The 20,437-nt window shown below is 51.0% G+C and overlaps 1 protein-coding gene across 1 annotated transcript in view; it reads left to right on the forward strand.

The window, feature by feature from the left end:
• The first annotated feature begins 617 nt into the window (after positions 1-617).
• The window catches only part of doc2b (double C2-like domains, beta), a 48,282-nt gene continuing 28,462 nt past the window's right edge, over positions 618-20,437 (forward strand). Inside the window, exon 1 of the mRNA XM_037467995.2 lies at positions 618-1,108. Within this exon, the coding sequence (XP_037323892.1) occupies positions 763-1,108 (346 nt within the window). The 5' untranslated portion in view covers positions 618-762. The remainder of the gene's footprint in view (positions 1,109-20,437) is intronic.

Genomic DNA, 20,437 nt, shown 5'->3' on the forward strand with positions numbered 1-20,437 from the left:
GGAAAAAAAATGCGGGGTGTGATGCAAAGGGTGCAGGCAGGGGGTCATTAGCCATTTGCCCCCCCCCCCCCCACACACACCTCTGTTGTGGTTGCAATTGGAAAGTGATCAGAGACCCCCCCCCCCCCCCCAAAAAAAAAACAGAATAACAACTCATTCACCAGAGGTAAACACAACGCATGAGTCACTGCGCCCCCCCCACCCCCCTTGACAGATGGATGGGGTTAATATCATAATTAAGCGCCTATGGACCGTCGGGTTCCTGTTTACCGCCTGGTTGCTAGGCAGTGACATCAGCTGATCCCTCCCTCCCTCCTCTCTAATCCCTCTCCCTCTCCCTCTCTCTCTCTCTCTCTCTCTCTCAGAGAGGCGGTGCAGACGTGGGCAGTGTGTGTGTGGGGGGGCTGGGGGGGGCATAGAGGAGCGAGCGGGCGGGCGGGTAGGTAGTAGCGTGTGAGGCTGTCAGACAGCATGGTCCCGGTCTGAGGACGCCACTGGAAAGACGCGCAGCAGCAGACGTCCACAGATCACCTGGACCTGTCCGCCCAGGTCCACCCCGCAGGAGCAACAGGAGGACAGGGAGGAGCTGCAGACGAGGAAGGGGTGGGAGGTGGGGTGAGGGAGGAGGGAGGGGGGGTGGTGGAGTGGAGGGGAGAGGAGGGGAGGGCGGCAGGCTCTGTTTACCTTCCTGTTTTTTTTTTAATTTATTTTTTCTCCAGTTTTTTGGGGTTTGTGGAGTAGGCTCCAGGCTGGACCGCATGCATGACACAACGCAAAGGCGAGAAACCCACCATCAGCATCCAGGAGCACATGGCCATTGACGTGTGCCCTGGCCCCATCCAGCCCATCAAGCAGATCTCAGACTACTTCCCCAGGTACCCGCGGGGCCTCCCCCCAGCAGCGCCCCAGCAGGCGGGCCACGCCGGGCCCCCGAGCCCTGCCCTCTCCACCTCCACCTCCACCTCCACCTCGGCCGCCTCCTCCGCCGCCGAAAGTGAGCGGCCGAATGAGGATAAGCCGGAGCGAGCCGGCGCCTCCGCCTCCTCCTCGCAGGCCAGCAGGAGGGACGAGGAGCCCGACGTGGAGGGATACGATTCGGACGAGTCCAGTGAGTGAAGGTTACCCCTTCCAGTCGTCTCCATGCGGCTGTTTACAGTGTTTCCCAACGCGTGTGTGTGTGTGTGTGTGCGTGTGTGTGAGTCTCTTCCATTCTTTTATGACTGCATCTCCATTTTCTTTCTGCCACCGGTTGCCAGGCATCCCTCCAGCCGCGTGGCTTCGTGGCTTTATCCCTCACCTTTTCTCCCCCCCCCCCCCCCCCTGTCCATCTCCTGCCCATCTCCCACCAACCTGCGGTGTGTGCGTCTGTGTGCGTCTGTGTGCGTCTGTGTGCTGCAGCTGACTCTCAGTCAAACACACGGCCAACTGTTGCTGCTTCCCCTTCCCCTTCCTCCTCCTCCTCCTCCTCCAACTGAAGAGATGATGTGTGCCGTTTCATTGGAGCAAATGACTACATGCGTGTGTGTGTGTGCGCGTGCGTGTGGACCTGTGTGCATTTCTTCATGTGCGTCCCGTCCATCGGGCTGAATCATTCGTGGCTCCTTGGCGACGCTTCACAACAGTCGCAGCTTTGCGCTCAGACGGCGTCTGTGAGCTCATGTTTTGGCTGGTGGCGAGAGGGGCAAGTTCCAGTGGGGGGGGGGGGGGGGGCACATCCTTCGTCTGTCGGTCTGCTTTTTGTCTTTCCGAGGCATGAAGATGTGTGTGCGTGCGTGTGTGTGTGCGTCCACATCTGTCTCCTTCACAGAGGGAGGCTCTTTTTCTAAATGTCATTCCGTTAATCTAACAGGTTTGAGTGGATGAACAATAATTAAATGTTATAATTAATAGCACGCAGCGACGAGTCTTCGTCGTCACGGAACAAGATCCATCACGTCTGTCAGAACATCTGCACGGCCGCGCGCGACCCGCTGCGTTTGCATCCGGGAGGTTCCGTCCCCTTTGTTCTCTGCGCCAGAGACTTGTGATCGCAGGTTAATGTGCGGCAGCAGTGCGGCTCCTCTTAGAGTTAATCCGTGCAGAGCGGCATGCACAAGGGGGGAGGAGGGGGGCTTAGGCCATCCTTAATCCAGAGCTGCACAGGAAAGGGGGGGGGGATGGTAGGGAGCAGAGGGCCTGGCAGATGTTGCTCTACAACCCTCCGTCACGGGGGGACGCGGCGCTCGACCCCTGCAGCCGGGCGGGAGCCTCGGGGGGGGGGGGGGGGGGGGGGGGGGCCTCTGCTCTTCTGTCGGTGCGACGTGAAAACTGTTTGTATGATCCGCTGCAAAGTGACACTTCGGGCTTCCTCTCACGCCGACGCCACGAATCCGGAGTCTTTGGGGGCTTTTCAAACTGTGCGTTTCCCGCGCGCCGCGACCAGGGAATCCGTCCTGGTCCATGAGGGGAGATGAAGGAGCCACCAGCTGCTCTACCTGTTGCTCTCGGTTCCGTGAAGCAGATGAAAACCCAGCATGGCCCACAGCAGCTGGGAGGGAAGAGAAGCAAATCTACGAGGAAGGAACTCAAATTGGCGAGCTTTTATAAAGTAAAACGTCTACAGAATAAAAGAATGTTTGCTGGATTGCAAAGAAATGAATTGATTTACAGTTTAAATGATAAACTAGGAGGGTGCACGGCGGCTCAGTCGAGGCTCGGTCACGTTGAAGGTTTCACGCCCCCCCCCCCCCCACTAATAAGGCAATTAGACCCAAACATCTGCCCAAGCATCGTCTTAATGATTTTACAATCACTTGAAGAGTCATCAGTAATGCAGGATGATTGCAATGTCTGCCCCCCCCCCTCCCTCCCTCCCCCTCAACCCATCCCCCCCGGAAAAAAAGAGGCAAAATGTTACTAGCGTCCAAGTAACCATGGTAACGATAAAATGTAAATAAAAAAACAATTATTCGGGTTCCGCAGAGTCTGAGTCATCTGCGCGAGTATCACCTCCCGCTGACTGATGAACACAGATCAATAAATAAATAAATAAAGACTAAACAACAAGTGGCGGTTTGTTTGTGATGCAACGTCCCGAAAAATCCCAAGATGCTGCTGCTGCTGCTGAGGGACTTTGGGAAGGAGAACAACACTCCAGCAGCATCACACCGCTGGAAGGAAGGGCCCACATGACCTGACGAGGTCATCGGGCCACGCTCACTCCCCCAGACTCCTTCGGGTCGCACGGCGTGCGGCGTCGTGTCCTACGTGTGCGGTGTTTTTTGGGGGGGGGGGGGGGGGGTGGAGGAGAAAAGCTCTCCACCGTTTCTCTTGGTTTTCGTTCCTGCCAGAGAATGAAGTGATTTCATGAATAGCCGACACGCGGTGAAAGGATTCCTCCGCGATGAAAAGACCGGCCCGAAGGACGGCGAGGAAACGAAGGCCGAACGCGCCGAGTTCTGCAGACGTTTGAACCTGTTTGACTTTCTGAAAGCAGAACTTTCTCCTCCTCACTACGTGTGAGAGAAATGAAGGCCCCTCTTCCTCTTGTTTGTGATTTTAAAAAAAAAGCCAGCGCTGCCCCAAATTATCTCTTCCCGGTCCAGCGGGACTTGATCCAGTATCTGCATGCCTCCTCGGGGGTGTGGGGTTGGAAGAGGGGGGGGGGGGGGGGGGCGGAGGGGGGTGTTGTTGTACCCAATCACACGGGGTTGTCTCCACCCTCGCTAACAACCTGCCGGCTCATCTGCATAGCAGCAGCGTTCCATGACTCATTGTGACTCGACCTTGATTCTAATTTGAACCGAAAAGTGCATCACCCACCAAGTGTCCCGGGCACCCCCTTGCGAAAAAAGGGTGGGCGGGGGCAAACGCCGGGGTGGGGTTTTTGGGTGGAGAGATGAGAAAAAACAAACAATTGGACATCCGGATGCCTGCCACCACGGATTCATGGGCGGCGTGTAGTGGGCGTGGAGGAGTGACCGGCGTGACGCAGCGGGGCCTTGTGTTTGTGGGAGATAAGCCTCGGGGGGCATGCGGGTTGACGGGCCTGGGGGGGGGGGGGGGGGGGTGGGGGGTAATGTATGCACACGCAGGTCTCCTCTGAGATGTCTCGCTCTGGCAGGATTCAGCCTCCACGGGTTGTTCGCACGGAGGATGCCGGGGATTTCGTTTTCTAGGATACTTGTTTTAAATGATTAAATGAAAGTAGTTTACGTGCACACCGTGAACAGGACGCACAAACCTTCGTTTTCAGAGTAAAGGCTCCTCTGTCATTCATCAGATGCTCTGTGTCCATCCACCCCGATCATTACGCACTTTCAGAATGAACGTAGATTTTACACGGTTTGTGCTAAAGTCTCACAGAGCGCCTCCTCTGCAGATCCCCCGTCACGCAAAACAGGTTTTATTAAAAGCAGCCCCCCCCCCCCCCGGAAACGCGCTCCTTTATGGGCAGAAGTGTGCGTTTTGTTTGCCATTTGTTGCCCCTCAGACCCCTTCGGACCCTTCCGGGCCTCGGCCCAAAGGACGCCATTAGTCCACTGGGAAGATGTCCCCCCCCACTCCCCCCGAGCCTCCATGTGACGAAGGGTTTCTGTCCGAAGAGGAACCCTGCTAAGAGTCCACCTGCCAGCTGGCCTGCAGCAGTAATGGCTCGCTGCGGTTTTTCCATGTTTTGTTCTGAGAATAAAACACAAACTGGGGCCCGTTTTCACATTATCGGGTTGTTATTGCTGGAAGGGCCTCTCAACAGGAGTGTTGTTAAGTTAGCTTCGTCAGAGCCAAACTCCGCCTCTGCCCTCCCTTCATCCCACTAAGCACATTATGTAACGGTAATGCCGGCTTTTACACAGCTCCATCGAGCTGTCATCGGTGGGGGGGGGGGGGGGACGGGGGGACTAAGGACTCGCGGCGGTGAGTTGAAATATTTGGTGGATATCGCAGCGCTGTGATTTACGCGAAGGACAAATCCGTCTGTTTATTGGTTAGAACACACACACGCGTGTGCCTCATCCCCCTCACTGAGAAGAAACCCCCCCCCTCCACCCCCCTCATTTTGCCTTGATTGAGCCCGATCCCTTCCCTGCCCACGCCGTGTGATGAATCAAAACTCCACTGAGTTAACCACGGACTGCGGTGAGTGGGCACTCGGGGGTCCACGGAGAGCCGGGTTCACCGGCACCGCGTCTCTCTGGAGTCGAGTGAGCTGTGAGCTGCGTAATGAGGCCGCGTTAAAAGGGACGTGGGTATATACGGCGGCTCAGAGCTTTCAAAGTGTTACGTCTGACTTTCATTTGCAGTCCAGTAACTCTTAGTTCCTGTGAAGAAAATGGCTCATTATGCAGAACATAACCAAGTTCATCCCTCCTACGTTAGACAGAACCTTCATGTTCCGATGCTACGTTTGGAGAGACTCAGACACATGTCAGACGCATTTTAAAGACATGTGAGTCGGACCGAACCGGAGCGTAATGGAGATGAAATATTGGACGGCTGGTCCTCAGTTGGACGTGTAGATGAGCAGCAGTGTGAATGTCCCCTGGTGGCCGGAGCTGGTTGATGGAGGGATGATGACAGATGAAAAGAAATGGTTTTTGAGTGTAGATATTTCATCACTTAACTCTTTGCAGGCCTCCCTACCATCGAGGACCGATGTCCTAACAGCCACTGTATATTTATATATATATAACAGCTGAGGCCTCTTTCGGAGCAAACCCCTTGTGGCCGTTAGGTGAAATGCAGCAGAAGCGGTAGCTATGTCGCAGCAGCTCTAATTTAAAAAAAAAGAGAAATCTACCAAGCCGTGGAAATCCCTAAGTCTGCAGAGAGTGACTCCATTGGCACGGCAACACCTGCAGAATGAACAGAACCACACACCAGGTCCGGGATACACTACGATATCAGAGTCAGTTTCTTTGTTGCAATGAAATCAGCACAGAATTTTTTTTCTAAGTAAGGAAGTGCTGCTGACCGGACCCGACGCTGCAGGTTAAAAACAGACAGAAATCAATTGTTCCTGGAATTTCCCCCAGTGCATCCCAGAAGGCCTCCTGACTGGAAAGCAGCACCAACACCTCAAACCACCTCAAACCACCACACCGCCGCTTCCCCTCCACCTTCTCATTCAAAATGGTCTGTTTTGTGTTTTGATGTTTGAGATATCGGAATATCTAAGCCAACCACACGTCTGTCTGTCGCATATAAATAAATAAACTTCTTTGTTGGGGTTTTGTCAAAAGCCCCCCCCCCCCCGAGAGTAAGCTATCATCGGAGGAGCTTATTGTGAGTCACAGCCCCCCCCACCCCCCCCCCCCCCCCGACACGGTCTCTCCTGCCTGGGCCATAGAGGCTCCCGGTTCCTCTTGTTATTCCCCGAGAAGACGCAGAACTCAAAGTCCTTTCAGGGCCTCCGCTTCCCACCGGAGGCGGATCGATGCGCGGCCTCTTTGCTGCTTCTTTTGGAAGCCGCTCCTTGTGCTCTTTCACTTTGCTCGACCCTCTCTCGGGGGGGGGGGGGGGGGGACTCAGTGAGCAGCACAATGCAGCGCTGCTGTCCGCCCTCGGAGGAATAATGTCCTAACTTTTATTTAAAAAGTGACATTTAACCTGGTGGTTTAGTGCAACCTGTTGAAAAAATGTCACGTAGGAGCGGTAATTTAAATATTGCAACCGAAACCACAAGAGGCAAGAATGGGCCTTAGTGAGGGAAAACTCCCCAAAAGCACACCTCTAAATTTGTTATTACACCGCCCCGATACGACCGATGGAGGCTAATTCCACAGCGTGCCGAACCGAGCACTTCTCACCGGATCGAATGACATTTCAAAAGTCTTGTTGGGCATTGGAAGTGTATTTAATATGCACACTGGGTCTCCAATAAAATCCACCCAAATATCACCAGCGAGGCTTACATAAAGGTCCGTGACTCGTCCGCTTCCGGCAACTTGAGTCATCTTTCTGGTTCTGTAAAAAAAAAAAAAAACTCTCACGAGGCGCCCGAGGATTTTTTACGTGTCCATGAAAGTTAACGGTAGTCAATAAGTGCGCCGGCGTTCCTGATGGTTTTCAGCCTGTGGAACGAGGAGGCGTTGCACCTCACGTCAACGGAGGACGTGTATCCATTATTTGAAATGAAAATATAATAGCTTTTCTTTTGAAAGGTTTTTTTTTTTTTTTTTTCCTTAAGGGGACAAAGGCGGCTCATACGGTGTTTGCTAGTTTTATTTCTTAATAAAGCAGCTTTTAGCGCACAGTTTGTCCGTCAGTGCACTCGAGAACAAGCAGATATCGACCCTGCAAATGTTGACTTATTGTCTTCTCCGTGGATGCTGCAGGTGCACAGTGTCCCGTTTGTCACTAATGACACATTTACACAGTGACCAGTGACTTCCTGTCAAATCCCACTAAGTGCATTCTTATCAGCTCGTTGAGATTAAATATTTGACTGTGGGACTCCAGCTGCGCTCTTTGCTGCTTCATATTCACTAATCTGGATTTTCATTAACGGGTGGATGGTTGAGTGGGTGAGTGGATGGATGAATGGATCGGTGGGTGAAAGGATGGCTGGATGGAATGATGGATGAGGGGATGGATAGATAGATGGGTAGATGGAAGGATGAATGGGTGATGGACTATGGATGGATGGTCTGATAGATGAGTGGATGATTGGATGGATGGTTCAATGAATGGATGGATGGATGGATGGTCAGATTGCTGAGTGAATGAATGCATGGATACACGAGTGGATAATTGGATGAACGGTTGACTGTATGATTGGATGGATGGGTGTATCGATGAGTCAACGGGTGAATTGATTGGTGTGTGAAAGGATGGCTTGATGGATGATTGGATGGACGGATGGATAGATGAGTGGATGATTCGTATGGACAGTTGAATGGATGGACGGATGAGTGGATGGATAGACAGATGGGTAGATGGAAGAATGGGTGAAACTATGGATGGATGGTCAGATTCCTGAGTGGATGAATGAATGGAGGGATGGATGGTCAGTTCGCTGAAGGGGTTAATGGATGCAAGTATGGATGGATGGATGGACGGTTGAATGGATGGATGGATGAGTCAGTTGATAGACAGATGGGTAGATAGAAGGATGGGTGAAACTATGGATGGATGGTCAGATTGCTGAGTGGATGAATGAATGGAGGGATGGATGGTCAGTTCGCTGAAGGGGTTAATGGATGGAAGTATGGATGGATGGATGAATGGATGATTGGGTGGACGGTTGAATGGACGGATGGATGGATGAGTGAGTGGATAGACAGATGGGTAGATGGAAGGATGGGTGAAACTATGGATGGATGGTCAGTTTGCTGAACGGGTGAATGGATGGATGAATGAGTGGATGATTGGATGGCTGGTTGAATGGATGGATGGATGAGTGAGTGGATAGACAGATTGGTAGATGTAAAGTGGGAGAACGGTGGGTGTATGGTGAGTTAGATGAGTAGGTGAATGGGTGAGTGGAGGTATGGATGGACAGATGATGAACAGACAGATATACCGTGGATACCTTTTGATCCCCTTCATCCCTTTATTGCCCCTGAGGGTCGATGTGAGGACGAAGCCCTCGTGCTTTTTCTCCCGCACATTAGCAGGAGCATAAAAACAACACATCGATAATCCTTTAAAATGTAAATCCTCAGCTCTGAGTGCGAATCCAGCCCCTGGGAATAATACAAAATTATAGATAGAAATTATATTTTCACACACGTTTCTATTCACAACAAAAAAAGAGAGATATTGATATCATACGTTGGTTCTGCCAATAGATCCACCTCATTTTTTCCCCACTGCTACTTAGCAGTCTGCATCTCAATGAAGAGCGGAAGGAAGGAAAGTCCCACACATCGCTCCAGACAAACAATTCAGAAGGGAGCGATGGCGTGGAGTGTCAAAGGTTTCGTTCCCTGCAGGTTCTTATCTTTCAGCGTTCCGCTCTGACTCGTGACGTCTCTCGAGTCAGATGTGGCAGTTTTCTCAGGGATCGGCCGCCAGGAACCATTTTATCGTCCAGCAACCATCAGCCAAAGACACGCCGCTCCTTTTTAAATATCAGAGTGCTAATCGCCCACCAGAAGAAGTTTTCATATAGGCGCGGGCCAGAATGGAGATGGGAACTGACAGAAAGATAAAAACACACCGAGAGTACGCACAAGGCCTGAAAACTACCGAAAAGGTTGTCGCACAAACAAGTCTCCATCCAGCAAAGAGGGACGAGGGGATTTCTTTTAAATGAACACATTTGCAGAATGAAATGGAGACATCAGATTGCCGCAAAACGGCCTGATCAGGATCAAGCACAATGCCTACCCGGGTATTATCCACTCCCCGAAAGTACATTAAAAAATGAACAAGACCCACAGATATCAGATGGGCTCGGAAGACTTTTAATTGTCGAATTGAGTCGCTAAATTACGCTCTTTCATCTCGTAACGCAGAGTCCTCAGTGCGGCGAGCTTCAGCTCGTACCGACCCCGGGGATCAGCCAATCAGAATCCACGGCAACCACAGCCGATGAACCCAGTGGAGTCAGAACCTCCGCGACGCTCACGTAAAAACCTTCTCAAAGGCTGAAATACGAAAAGCAACAGTCCGTGGTGACGATTTTTAAACGTTCTTCTCATTGCTTTCACCCCTCTGGTACTTTGTCTGTAGACAGAATCTGCTTTGTTGTGAAACACCATGTTTCCCATTCATCTTCAAGGTCCCCCCCCCCTCCGCCCCCGCCCTCCCACTGCAGAGACTGCAGTTTCTCTTAAAAGCTCCCATTTGTAGACCTGACTGCAGTTTGATTGCATTCTGCCGCCTCTAATGAGGCAGCGACAGCCCCCCCTCCGCCCTAAACACCAAATGAGGTCCAGGTCAGAACCAGAGGAGAAAGACGGGGGACACATCACAGCTCTGCATTCGGCTCTCTTGGCGTGGAGTCGCTTAAAGGTGCTGATGTGCTGTGAGCGCCCCCCCGCTGACTGAAATACAAGGACTGCATTAAGTGCCCCTGGCATGTAAGTCAGCCGGGGTATTAAAGGCGCCGTGGGAGGCGAGTCGCGGGCTGAGTGCAGCCACCTACAGGCTGCATGACATTTCAAACCCACGCGTCGTGGTCGCAGTGCTCCTCTTTGTGGGGCCCAGCTCCACCGAAAGGTCATTTTAGGATTTTCTTTGTTTCCGATTGAACGGATATTGACACAGAAAGCTGAGTTGTGCTCGCGTACCAGGAAGCGTTGCAGTGACGGCTGAGGGTCGAAGTGCACTTCCCCCCCCCCTCCCCCCGATGTTCAAAGTAACTATTTTGATCGGCATTGCTCAGAAACCCCTTCATTCTATTCATCCAATATGTCCCTCGGGTCTTCAGGGCGATGCGGTATATGACGTATCAGCCGTGGTCTTCCCACCCTTACGTTCTCCTCCATTGTCCAACCAGCTCAGACTACAAGACGACGGGCCCAGATGGAGACGAAGTAGAGAAGAAGTAGAGACGTGGTCAGAAATGTCCCGGCTGCTCTGAGAGACAATCTGGAGGCGACAGATTTGATTCTGACTCCCACGCCGGACGAGACGTGGATGGCGTGCGCCGACCGTTCACGTTGACCCGCTGGGTCCTGGACGCTTCAGCGAAGACGTGCTGTCGAAAAAAAAGAAAAATTACAATCAACATTTACTGTACATATATTTTAAATATAAATTTGTAGTGGAGGTTGTTTGTGGCCACACAGATATTCAGCATGAACAGCGTCTCTGTCCAATGAGACCAAGATTCAAGCTTTATTAACCAATGACTAATTATTTAACCCAGTTTATTTTTGTCATCCACAACCAGTGTGACACTTAATTAGTCTTTTTAGCTCTTTATTGCATCAGGGAATTCCTTATTACTAACTTCGTGCTGCTTGGATGACCTCCGTGATGAAGTCGCGCTGCGTCTCTCTTGCTTTCGCTGGGTTTGTTTAGCGGCGCCGGATCCGTGCTGGTGGTGCCAACGGTTTGGCGGCACACAACCTTTATTTTTTTAATTCTTCATACTTCAAACCCAGCGAGACTTCATTTAGGCTCCTGTCGAGGACTCCGGAGTCGAGCGGAATCAATGGCTTGGAGTTCAGGGTTCACCTGGAGCTTTCTGGGCGTTTCCCTCTCGGCCCTCTTCTTCCTCTCCAGAAGCCTTTTTCGCCTCATCTTCATCCCTCACGACTGCTCGCGCCTGATTCGGAGCGACTTCCTCATTCCCACCGCCGGTCTCCTCTGGCTCTGTGGAGCACGGGGAGTGCGAGTGAGCGAGTGTTTGGTATCAGGCCATTGAATTGATTTGCTTCCATCACGGTGCTTTTGCTGCAGGGGGCTCAACACTTGAAAGAATCTGCGGTTTGGCTCTTTCTCATCTGGCGCCCCGTCGGCATTTTGGCACCTTGTTTATTTTGAAACCAGCGGACCGAGGTTCTGGCAAAATAAACATCAGGCTGCAGTGGAGAAGGCCGGTGCCCCCCCCCCCTCCCCTCCATTACAGGACTCGTTACTGTCGGTTGTTTCTTAAATCCCTTCCGTGACTCCTCGCGTTCTGGAGGATGAATTGTGCCGTTAAAGTGAAATGCTGAAGGTGCTAATGAGCCTCTGCATACATTCAGTACCTCGTGGTGGTTTTTTTTTAGTCCATTTCCTACCGATCTCACAAACTGACCGTCAGAAAAAGAAAATCCATTATTTATTCTCTTTTTTTCCCCCCCCCCCCTCCGAACGTCCACTTGCAGCCTTTCTGCCGGCTGCTTCCTGCCAACAACAGGCCTCCTGCGGCTTTATTTATTACCAGCAAGGTGACAAAAGCATTAGTGACCGTGAGTCATGTCCCCATTATTTCACCCCCCCCCCCCACCTCCTCTGGGGCCCGCCAGCAGCCACCGAAATGTTAAAGCTTGTCCTCAGGCCGGGGGGGGGGAGGGGGGGGGGGAAGTAACCGCTGTCCTGGCCTCTTCAAAATAAACCCTTCCCACAAATTTAGGAACCAAGGGGCCCGTTAAGATCGCACACGCTTCGCTTTGGGGACAAACACACAAAGAGCGCCGCCACCCCCCCCCCCCCCCCCCCCCCTGCCGGGCCATTTCCTGCTGGCGTCTCAGCGTCTCAGTGTCTCAGTGTCTCACCGCGGACTCCTGCTGGCTGACATAATGCGATCCGTCTGTCCGTCCCCGAGACCGGCCAACGGGCTTTTTCGTCCCCTCCGGTTTCCAGTCGGGGGGGGGGGGGGGGGCGCTTGAGGCTTGAGACGAGCCGCTGTCCCCTTGTCCCTCCGTCACGCAAACACCCAACTGCATGCGGAGGAACAACAGGGGGGGTTGTAGGTGTAGGAACGTCATCGCCAGTCCTTTCATCACGACTTAGAAGGTGTCTCTGCATGAAAGGCTCTTCCTGAAGAGGTTTCCACCCAGAAGCCGTACTGCTTCAAAATATACCTTTTCTATAAAAAGGGGTTCGGTCAAGAATCTTTTTATTAGGATTATGAAAAGCACAGGTGTTAAAAGAGTGTCCTCCTCCTCCTCCTCCTCCTCCCCCCCCTCGTGGCTTTCTGTGTGTGGCTGCTGGAGGAAGCTGTCCTCAAATTGCATCAAATGTTCTGAATTTGGGGACAAACAGGCTCGAAATGACAGGGTTGGCTTTTGGCTCAATGTTTGAATGTGAGAGTCTCAGCTTCTCAGAATCCGTACTTCATGATTCCGGGAAAAAAAACAACAAACAAATTGAAAATGGATTTGTTTTTTTTTTCGGTTTGACTTTATTGTCACTAACGAGCGACATCTTTACTTCAATCTTTTCCTGCAGCGCGCCGACTGCTCAGTGGATCGTGCCAGGTAAAAAGGAACACCCATTTCTCTGGGTTATGAATTTAAATAACTAATTAACTTGGTGATTTCTCCAGAGAGGAAGCTGCTTCGAGCCTGCAGTGATCGAGCCGGCAGAACATTTCACGTTTAAAACAAGTGTCTCAAACTGTGACCCCCGTGGCTTTGTCCAACGCGTTACATCATCAGCGCTCAACAACTGAGGATATTGTTGTATTGTTACGTCCTCCGGTTGATTTTCGTGGGGATTAATGTGGGTCTTGAAAGGTATTTCAAGGTTTTACATCTCACAGAACTCTCACACATTCTCCCCCAAAATCCCTCCAACTGCAGCTTCCAGGCTCATAATCGCTGTCAGATTACTAAATGCTGGCAAATTACCTTTCAGATCATCTGAGAAAAATGGGGGTGAAAGGTCAATCACACGTCCATGCCGTCATTTGTCCTGAATGTCAATGTGGCGTTTTCCCAATAGGAAAGCAGTGTTTTCAGGTTGTGTGGCAGGAAGCGGAGGGTGGAGGGGCGTGAGGGGGGGGGGGGGGCTCTCCATTCAGCCCGCTGCCTTCATTGTTCAGTAAGAAGTCACAGACGCAGATGATGATTTTTCTTAAAGCCGAGGGCGGGAGGGGGGTCACGGCGAGAGCGGAACCTTTCATTAATCTTCCCGTATTGTAAGAATAACATCGGTTCTCTTTCAGGGGGGGCGGGGGGGGGGGGGGGGGGGGGGGGGGGGCTTCACCTGAATAATTGATGCGAGAATTGCAAATGTAATCTTTGAATAATCCCCCCAGTAAAGCCTGGGAGATGTTTGGCTGATCAACGAGATGAGCTTATTTAGCCGCGTGATGACAGCAGCGGCTCAGTGGAGCCACACTGATCCCCCCACCCCCGCCCCCCCACCCCCCCCCCCCCCCCCCCCCCCCGTGTGCCGAACTCACCACAGAGGACCACCGTTGGTCCCCGTCTGTGCTTTTAATACAGTCGACGTTGCTCGTCCCCCCCCCCCTTGTGGCGTGTGTCACAGCGAGCCCAGTGTTTTTTGGAGATTTGTCCAATTATCCAAAGCCAAAGTTAGACGGGTCAATCAAGTAATCAATCTGAAGGACACTCGCGCACTCGAATTTGGCCCGAGGATCACGCCCTGAGGGAGGGGGGGGGGGGGGGCTGCTTTGTCAGCACGAGGGTTTTTTTGAAGGGTCTATTTCACATTTCATGAGAGCGGCCTTGAGAGACGGAGCGTTTCGGGCGGCGTGCGTCCTTCTCAGAGCTCCGAGGGGGTGCACGGGATGTGGCCGCCGTTTGGGCGCATCGCTTCGTAACTTTACGCTCATCCGCGGCCCGGGGGGTCAGCCGGCTTAGTATTCCAGCTGTCTGTTTCCCCCCCCCCCCCCCTCCCCGGCGATGCAACACGGAAACACTCAGGCCAGATGAGATGCATTATCTCCACCAATGGGAACCTAACTGGTTGTCCCCGTGCTGAAAAAATGGAAACAACTTTATCCAATTTATGTTCACGCGGTTTGAAAGATGCAAAGAGACAAGGCCATTTCCGTCACACGCTGTAGGAGCGCGCATTGCCTTAACGTCACACTTGAGACCAGGCTGATGCGTTTCCCGCAGCTTGCAGGTGATACTGCGCCGTAGGTCGGAGGTTGGATTAATGGCGGAGGACGTGTTTAGGTCTGATGGAGTTTGGTTTTTTTTTTGAAGGAAAACCGTCTGTCGGACTGTGCTGGAGTTAAATGAGAGATTTTCTACATGGACTCTGGTGTGGCCCGTGGTGGGTTGCACAGGGAACCCTGCGATCAACACTAAAGGAGATGGATGGTGGACCTCTCACCACAGGGAGCAGCGCCGCTGATCCACTGCGCCTGTCTGTAGCCATTATTGCATCGTGTACCATCTGCAGTTATGATCACACGCCGCTGAGGGATTACATAAACAACAATCTAGCAGACAGGAAGGACTTTATTAAATCTATATCTGTATCATTTGCATTGCAGATGTCCTGGAAGCACAACAGCTTGAGCCCCAGCGTTTCCTCCTTATTGTCCCCTCACCTCAAAATGCACGCTGACTTCCTTAAGAAAACACTTAACAAGTGAAAATGTGGAATTTGAATTGATATTTAAATGTATTCCGAACCCGTAACATGCTGATTTTCAAAAGACCTTCCTGCTATTAAAGGGACGCCTACACAATCACAAGTGGACCCAAGTGAATGAATGATAAAAAAATGAATGAAAACTAAAAGACTCCCGTCACCGACCTGGCAGGTGTCTCACAGCTGGTTTCGTCATTACGTCGACAACTCGTAACGCTCCTGAGCGGCAACTCATTGAAACGTCGCCGTCTCGGGTCAAATCGCAATCAAGCCGCGGCGTCAAGAGCTGTGATTTTTGACAGGCCCATTTAACGACGTGATGACCATGATGTGACAAATCAGTTTACACCTCTTCAGTGTGACCAGGGAGCACCGCAGCGGGTCCAACTCCACGTTCAGAGCCCGTTGGCCCCGTTGTTCCTTTAATTCTGCCTCTTGTTGGACAGTATATTTTACTGAAGAAAATCATCAATCAATACAGCGGGGGTTTTTTTCCCCGGCTACATTGTTTTCTGAAATGGAATGAAGCCGTAATCAATGCTGTCTATTAAAAGAGGAAAGTAATATAAAATAGCAGGATTAATGTCTTTAAAAAAAAAAAATGGTTATCCCCGGTGTGAAGCAGAAAGGTGTTTTTATTCCAACACAAGGTCACACAAGGGTACCGTTGCCCAGTGCCCCCCCCCCCCAGGCCTCTCATGAGATGTTGTGGTGTTCCAACGCAGATAAGAGCGAGATCATCAAGTCACGTCCGATAGCAGGTCATCCAGCTTCAGGCCATTTTATTCCTGCATCAGGAGAAGTGATTCTCGGTGTGACCGCATCGTATCGGCACGGCGCATCTTTAATCTGCGGTACCGGGGAGGGGGGGGGCAGTGCTTGTCGTTATGTCTGCGGGGCCGATAAACTCTCTATCTTTATTTGTCCATAAATCTCTGCTTCATGGGGTGAGGCCTCTGTGACCCGCGCAGCTGCACACGTTCAAATGCGTCGCTTCCATTTTGGAATTCCACTTAAATTGAAGTTATTCCCCCCCCCCCCCCCCCCGAGACTTTGGCAGATTTAGATTTGGAGACGGGGCCGATCCCACCGTGAGACCCGTTTGAAGGGGGAGAAGCTGGAAGGCGGCGCGAGTTTATGAAACATCACCGTCAATTCTGTGCAGCGGCGTTAGCGTACGTTAGCACATCTGAAGCTAGCATTAGCAGTTCTAAAGTACGCTGCCGAAGCTGAACTCCACACATGCTGCTTGTACCGTTTGATAAAGACACGGTGCGGGGGACAACGTGTGTCGTCTTCTGGATCCACGGGGCGATGTGGCGGGTTCCGCTTCAGCGCCGTGATGTGTCTACCCATTCAGTGTTTAACAAATGGCCTCCACTCTTCCTCCTGTGAGGCCGCCGTCCTCGTCAGAGACGCTCCGTCCCTCGCAGCCGGCCAGGACAGCTTCACTAATTATAGCGGCGGTGGTGTTGTTGTTGTTGTTGTTGTCGCCCGCTAGCTGGTAAAACACACGGAGCGCAGTCAACTGCCCGCAGGCGGCGTTCATGCTGAGGGCGCTGAGGGCCATGAAGAACTCTTGTCAGGTCCCGGATTGGTCGACGGTTGAATGTGCGGAAAGCGCTGACGTCGGCTCCGGTCTTCTGGGACCCCGCCGGGCTTTTTTATGGTTTAGCAAATAGATCGCCAGCATCCATCACGGCGGTTTATTGGCTCGATATATAATCCCAAAATCGCCACAGAGATTCCTCCGGCGAGGCGTCAAGTCGCCCCTGCAGGAGTTACGGCCCTCGCAGGAAGATAAAAAATAAAAAAAACCACGAGACGTTGCAGGCTGCAGAATGAGAATATTCATATCCATCTCCACGGCGAGGAGCAGGGTGGACGTCTCCCGCCTCCTCTTCATCAGTGGGCCCGAATGACTCCACTGCGTTGGAGGACTGTGCTTCCTGCGTAACAAATGTCCTCCTGCTGGATCCCCTGCGCAGGTAATTTACAGCTCTGTGGTTCCGCGGCGATGGCGAGCGGACCGGATGAGGTGGAAACTGGAGAGTGGACGAGTGGAAACACACAGAGGGAAACGACGAGGGGGGGGCACAGGGGGCGAAGCCAAGAGATCCTCGATGCCGGGACCCGACAGAGTGTTTTTTTTTCTAATTTGACAGTTACTGACTGGTGCAACGAGGCAAATACGCATTCAATCAAATGAAGCCCTGCAGGCGTAAAACGCAATTCTGTCCTCAAACACATCACGACGGCTCAGAATCCACCTGCACGCCCCCCTCCCACCTGCACGCATCACAACCGCAGCACCTATTCCACGTAAAAAACATTAGAGTTTTCATTAGAACTAAGTAATTAGTGCGTCAACAAGTGGAGATCAAGTGGAGATTGACCGTCCGTGGTGTTTCAGAGCAGCAGAGAAACAGCGGACACGGTTTAATGCTCCACCATCTCACGTTCATCACGTCACGTGAACCCAGACACGCGTCTGAGAGGAGGAATCGCGCTCGTGCTGCAGCTGCCTGGGGGGGGGGGGGAAGGTCTTCAGTCAGTTTTTGCCGATGATCCTGTCAAAAAGATCAGATACCTCGCTGGATATTTGTATGAGCCTGTGAGCTTCATCGTGGAGGTTCACCGCTGGAGCACACAGTCTCCTGCTTCTACTGCTCTCATCTGTTAGAATTTCCTGATGGTTCATTCATTCATTCATTGTTCATCTGCAGTCGTGTTGCCATCTGACTACACGGCACCAGTGAATGTAAGTGATGGCCTTCGATGTAAACACCCTTTATGCCACGATGAATAGATGTTTGTTCTGAGGCTCTTGTGCGGCTTCTCTGACAGAAAATGTTTTTTAAAATGGAAATGTCGAAACCTTCAGAGCGTGGAACGTGCCGACGTGACAAAGCGGCTCTTGTCCTTACACATTAAAAAACGGAACATAGGTGGTTAATCTGCAGCCTGTTCCACACCAAAGCGCTCTGTACAAAGCGATTATGTAAATGTCTGTAAACGTCTGAATGAGTGTAATTGTCCCTCTGAGAGGGATGAAAAGCCACCTTTGTTCATCTCTTGAACCTTAAGCCCTCCAGCCACACAATGACCACATGCAGTACATCCTCTAATAGAATTGTTTCCAGCCAAGTGCAGACCCCCCCCCCCCCCCCCCCCTTCCACAACCACCCATTTACCCCCCCCCCCCACCTTGATATTAGATCAAGTCCGGCCCGATGTGGGAAGCGATTTGATGGGGAAACAGAATTGTCCGCAGCATCCATTCCCCGGCTTTCCCAGTTCCTAGCAACCAACGAGATTAGTCCGTTTCCCAGTGGTTTGGAAAGACCCGGAGTGCAGGCAGATACTCTAATGACGTTATGCAGACTTAATGCGCGCACGCCAGGCCGCACACGCATGTCCCCGCGCGCGCACACACACACACACACACACACACACACACACAAAAGATTGATAAGTCAGTGATTCAAAACAAGATGTGGATGTATGAGGAATATTCTACAATCATCTGCTATTATCGCAAAGACGTCTCAGAGGATGAGGATGAGTCGATTCAGTTCCCCCCACCATTTATTCGCCAAATGGAACTTGGCTGTTGTGTTAAGATTAACTCAGAGATTTATTTTAGATCAGCCCAGTCACACAAGGACAGGATTTAAAAGAACATTCACAAAACTGCGACCCAACGCCGTCACCTTTTATAAAGCGAGGAGTCTCTTTTCTCCGCGTCTTTTGCGTAACTCCTAAATATACGTTTTTTTTACGACGGACGTTTTTTTTACGACGGTGTTTTGGCAGCTCTGCTCCCTCCGTTAAAGGGTCATCAAGCGTCCACCTCGAACTGCTGGGCAGTACAAGGAGACAAGTCATTAAAATAAATGATTACAGTATATGACAAAGGTACATGACCTCAAACCGAGGGGTCTTATTTGTGGTTTAAGTGACGGCGGGTTGACGCATCTGCTTAAAAGTTCAAATCAGTTCCACTGCAGGAGAAGATGCTGTATTACACAGTAATAAAAGATACAATAATACACTGTAGCATAAGATGCTGTATTACACAGTAATAAAAGATACAATAATACACTGTAGCATAAGATGCTGTAATACACAGAAATAAAAGATACAATAATACACTGTAGCATAAGATGCTGTATTACACAGTAATAAAAGATACAATAATACACTGTAGCATAAGATGCTGTAATACACAGAAATAAAAGATACAATAATACACTGTAGCATAAGATGCTGTAATACACAGTAATAAAAGATACAATAATACACTGGAGCATAAGATGCTGTAATACACAGTAATAAAAAATACAATAATACACTGTAGCATAAGATGCTGTAATACACAGTAATAAAAGATACAATAATACACTGTAGCATAAGATGCTGTAATACACAGTAATAAAAGATACAATAATACACTGTAGCATAAGATGCTGTAATACACAGTAATAAAAGATACAATAATACACTGTAGCATAAGATGCTGTAATACACAGTAATAAAATATACAATAATACACTGTAGCATAAGATGCTGTAATACACAGTAATTAAAGATACAAATATACACATGTTAGTGCTGAGTCCACAAAGTACACAAAGTACACAACCTCATCAACCCTTGCAGATACTTCATCACGGGGTTTTTTGCGTAGTGGAAAACATGCGGGCTGCGATCGGTCCACACGCGGGGCCCGAGCAGGCCGCAAAGCGAGCCGCAGCACGTCGCAGCAGCATCACGGACGGCAACACGGGCGGCGATGTCGAGATACGACAACAAGCGCGCCGAAAAAAAAAGAAACATGATGATAGATAGATGGGATTACTGTCAAATGGGCTGATCCACTGCAGGGTAAAAAGCACCCTGTGTGTGTGTGTGTGTGACAGGTCCCTGACAGAGAAAAGACAGAACACTATGCGCCCTAACACACACACACACACGCACACACACACACGCACACGCACACACACACACGCACTCGTAGCGGAGATATTCTGCACCGTGGAGGAAGCCAGCTCCTCTGAAAATAGACGTTCATGTCGGATGCTGTCTGACTTTATCTACACTCTGTTGCCACGAGTTACCATACAGTGAAGATTCATGAGAAAAAACACACAGACAAGTGGGCGGGTCCCTGCGTCTCCGCGACGACGGACAGGGGACGTCTGCCATGTGGACAAAATATCAGAAAGAAAACTAAGAAGGAGAGATATCCATTTGATCCTTTAGACACCAGCCTATTTGAAGTCTTCTTCTTCTTCTATGGTATCTGCACGCGGATTCAGGGCCTCACAGTCGATTCCCACCACTGATCAGACACAAAGATTAAGCGCTGCATCCATCACGCCGCCCGTCTTCGGAGCATTAACATTTATTTGTATTAAAACGACATGCATCTGCCGAATGGAGCTCAGCTAGCGATGCTTTATCACAGTGTGTGTGTTTGTGTGTGTGTGTGTGTGTCATGGAC

The sequence above is a fragment of the Pungitius pungitius genome, chromosome 16, assembly GCF_949316345.1.
Source record: "Pungitius pungitius chromosome 16, fPunPun2.1, whole genome shotgun sequence".
In the NCBI taxonomy this organism is placed as follows: Eukaryota; Metazoa; Chordata; class Actinopteri; order Perciformes; family Gasterosteidae; genus Pungitius; species Pungitius pungitius.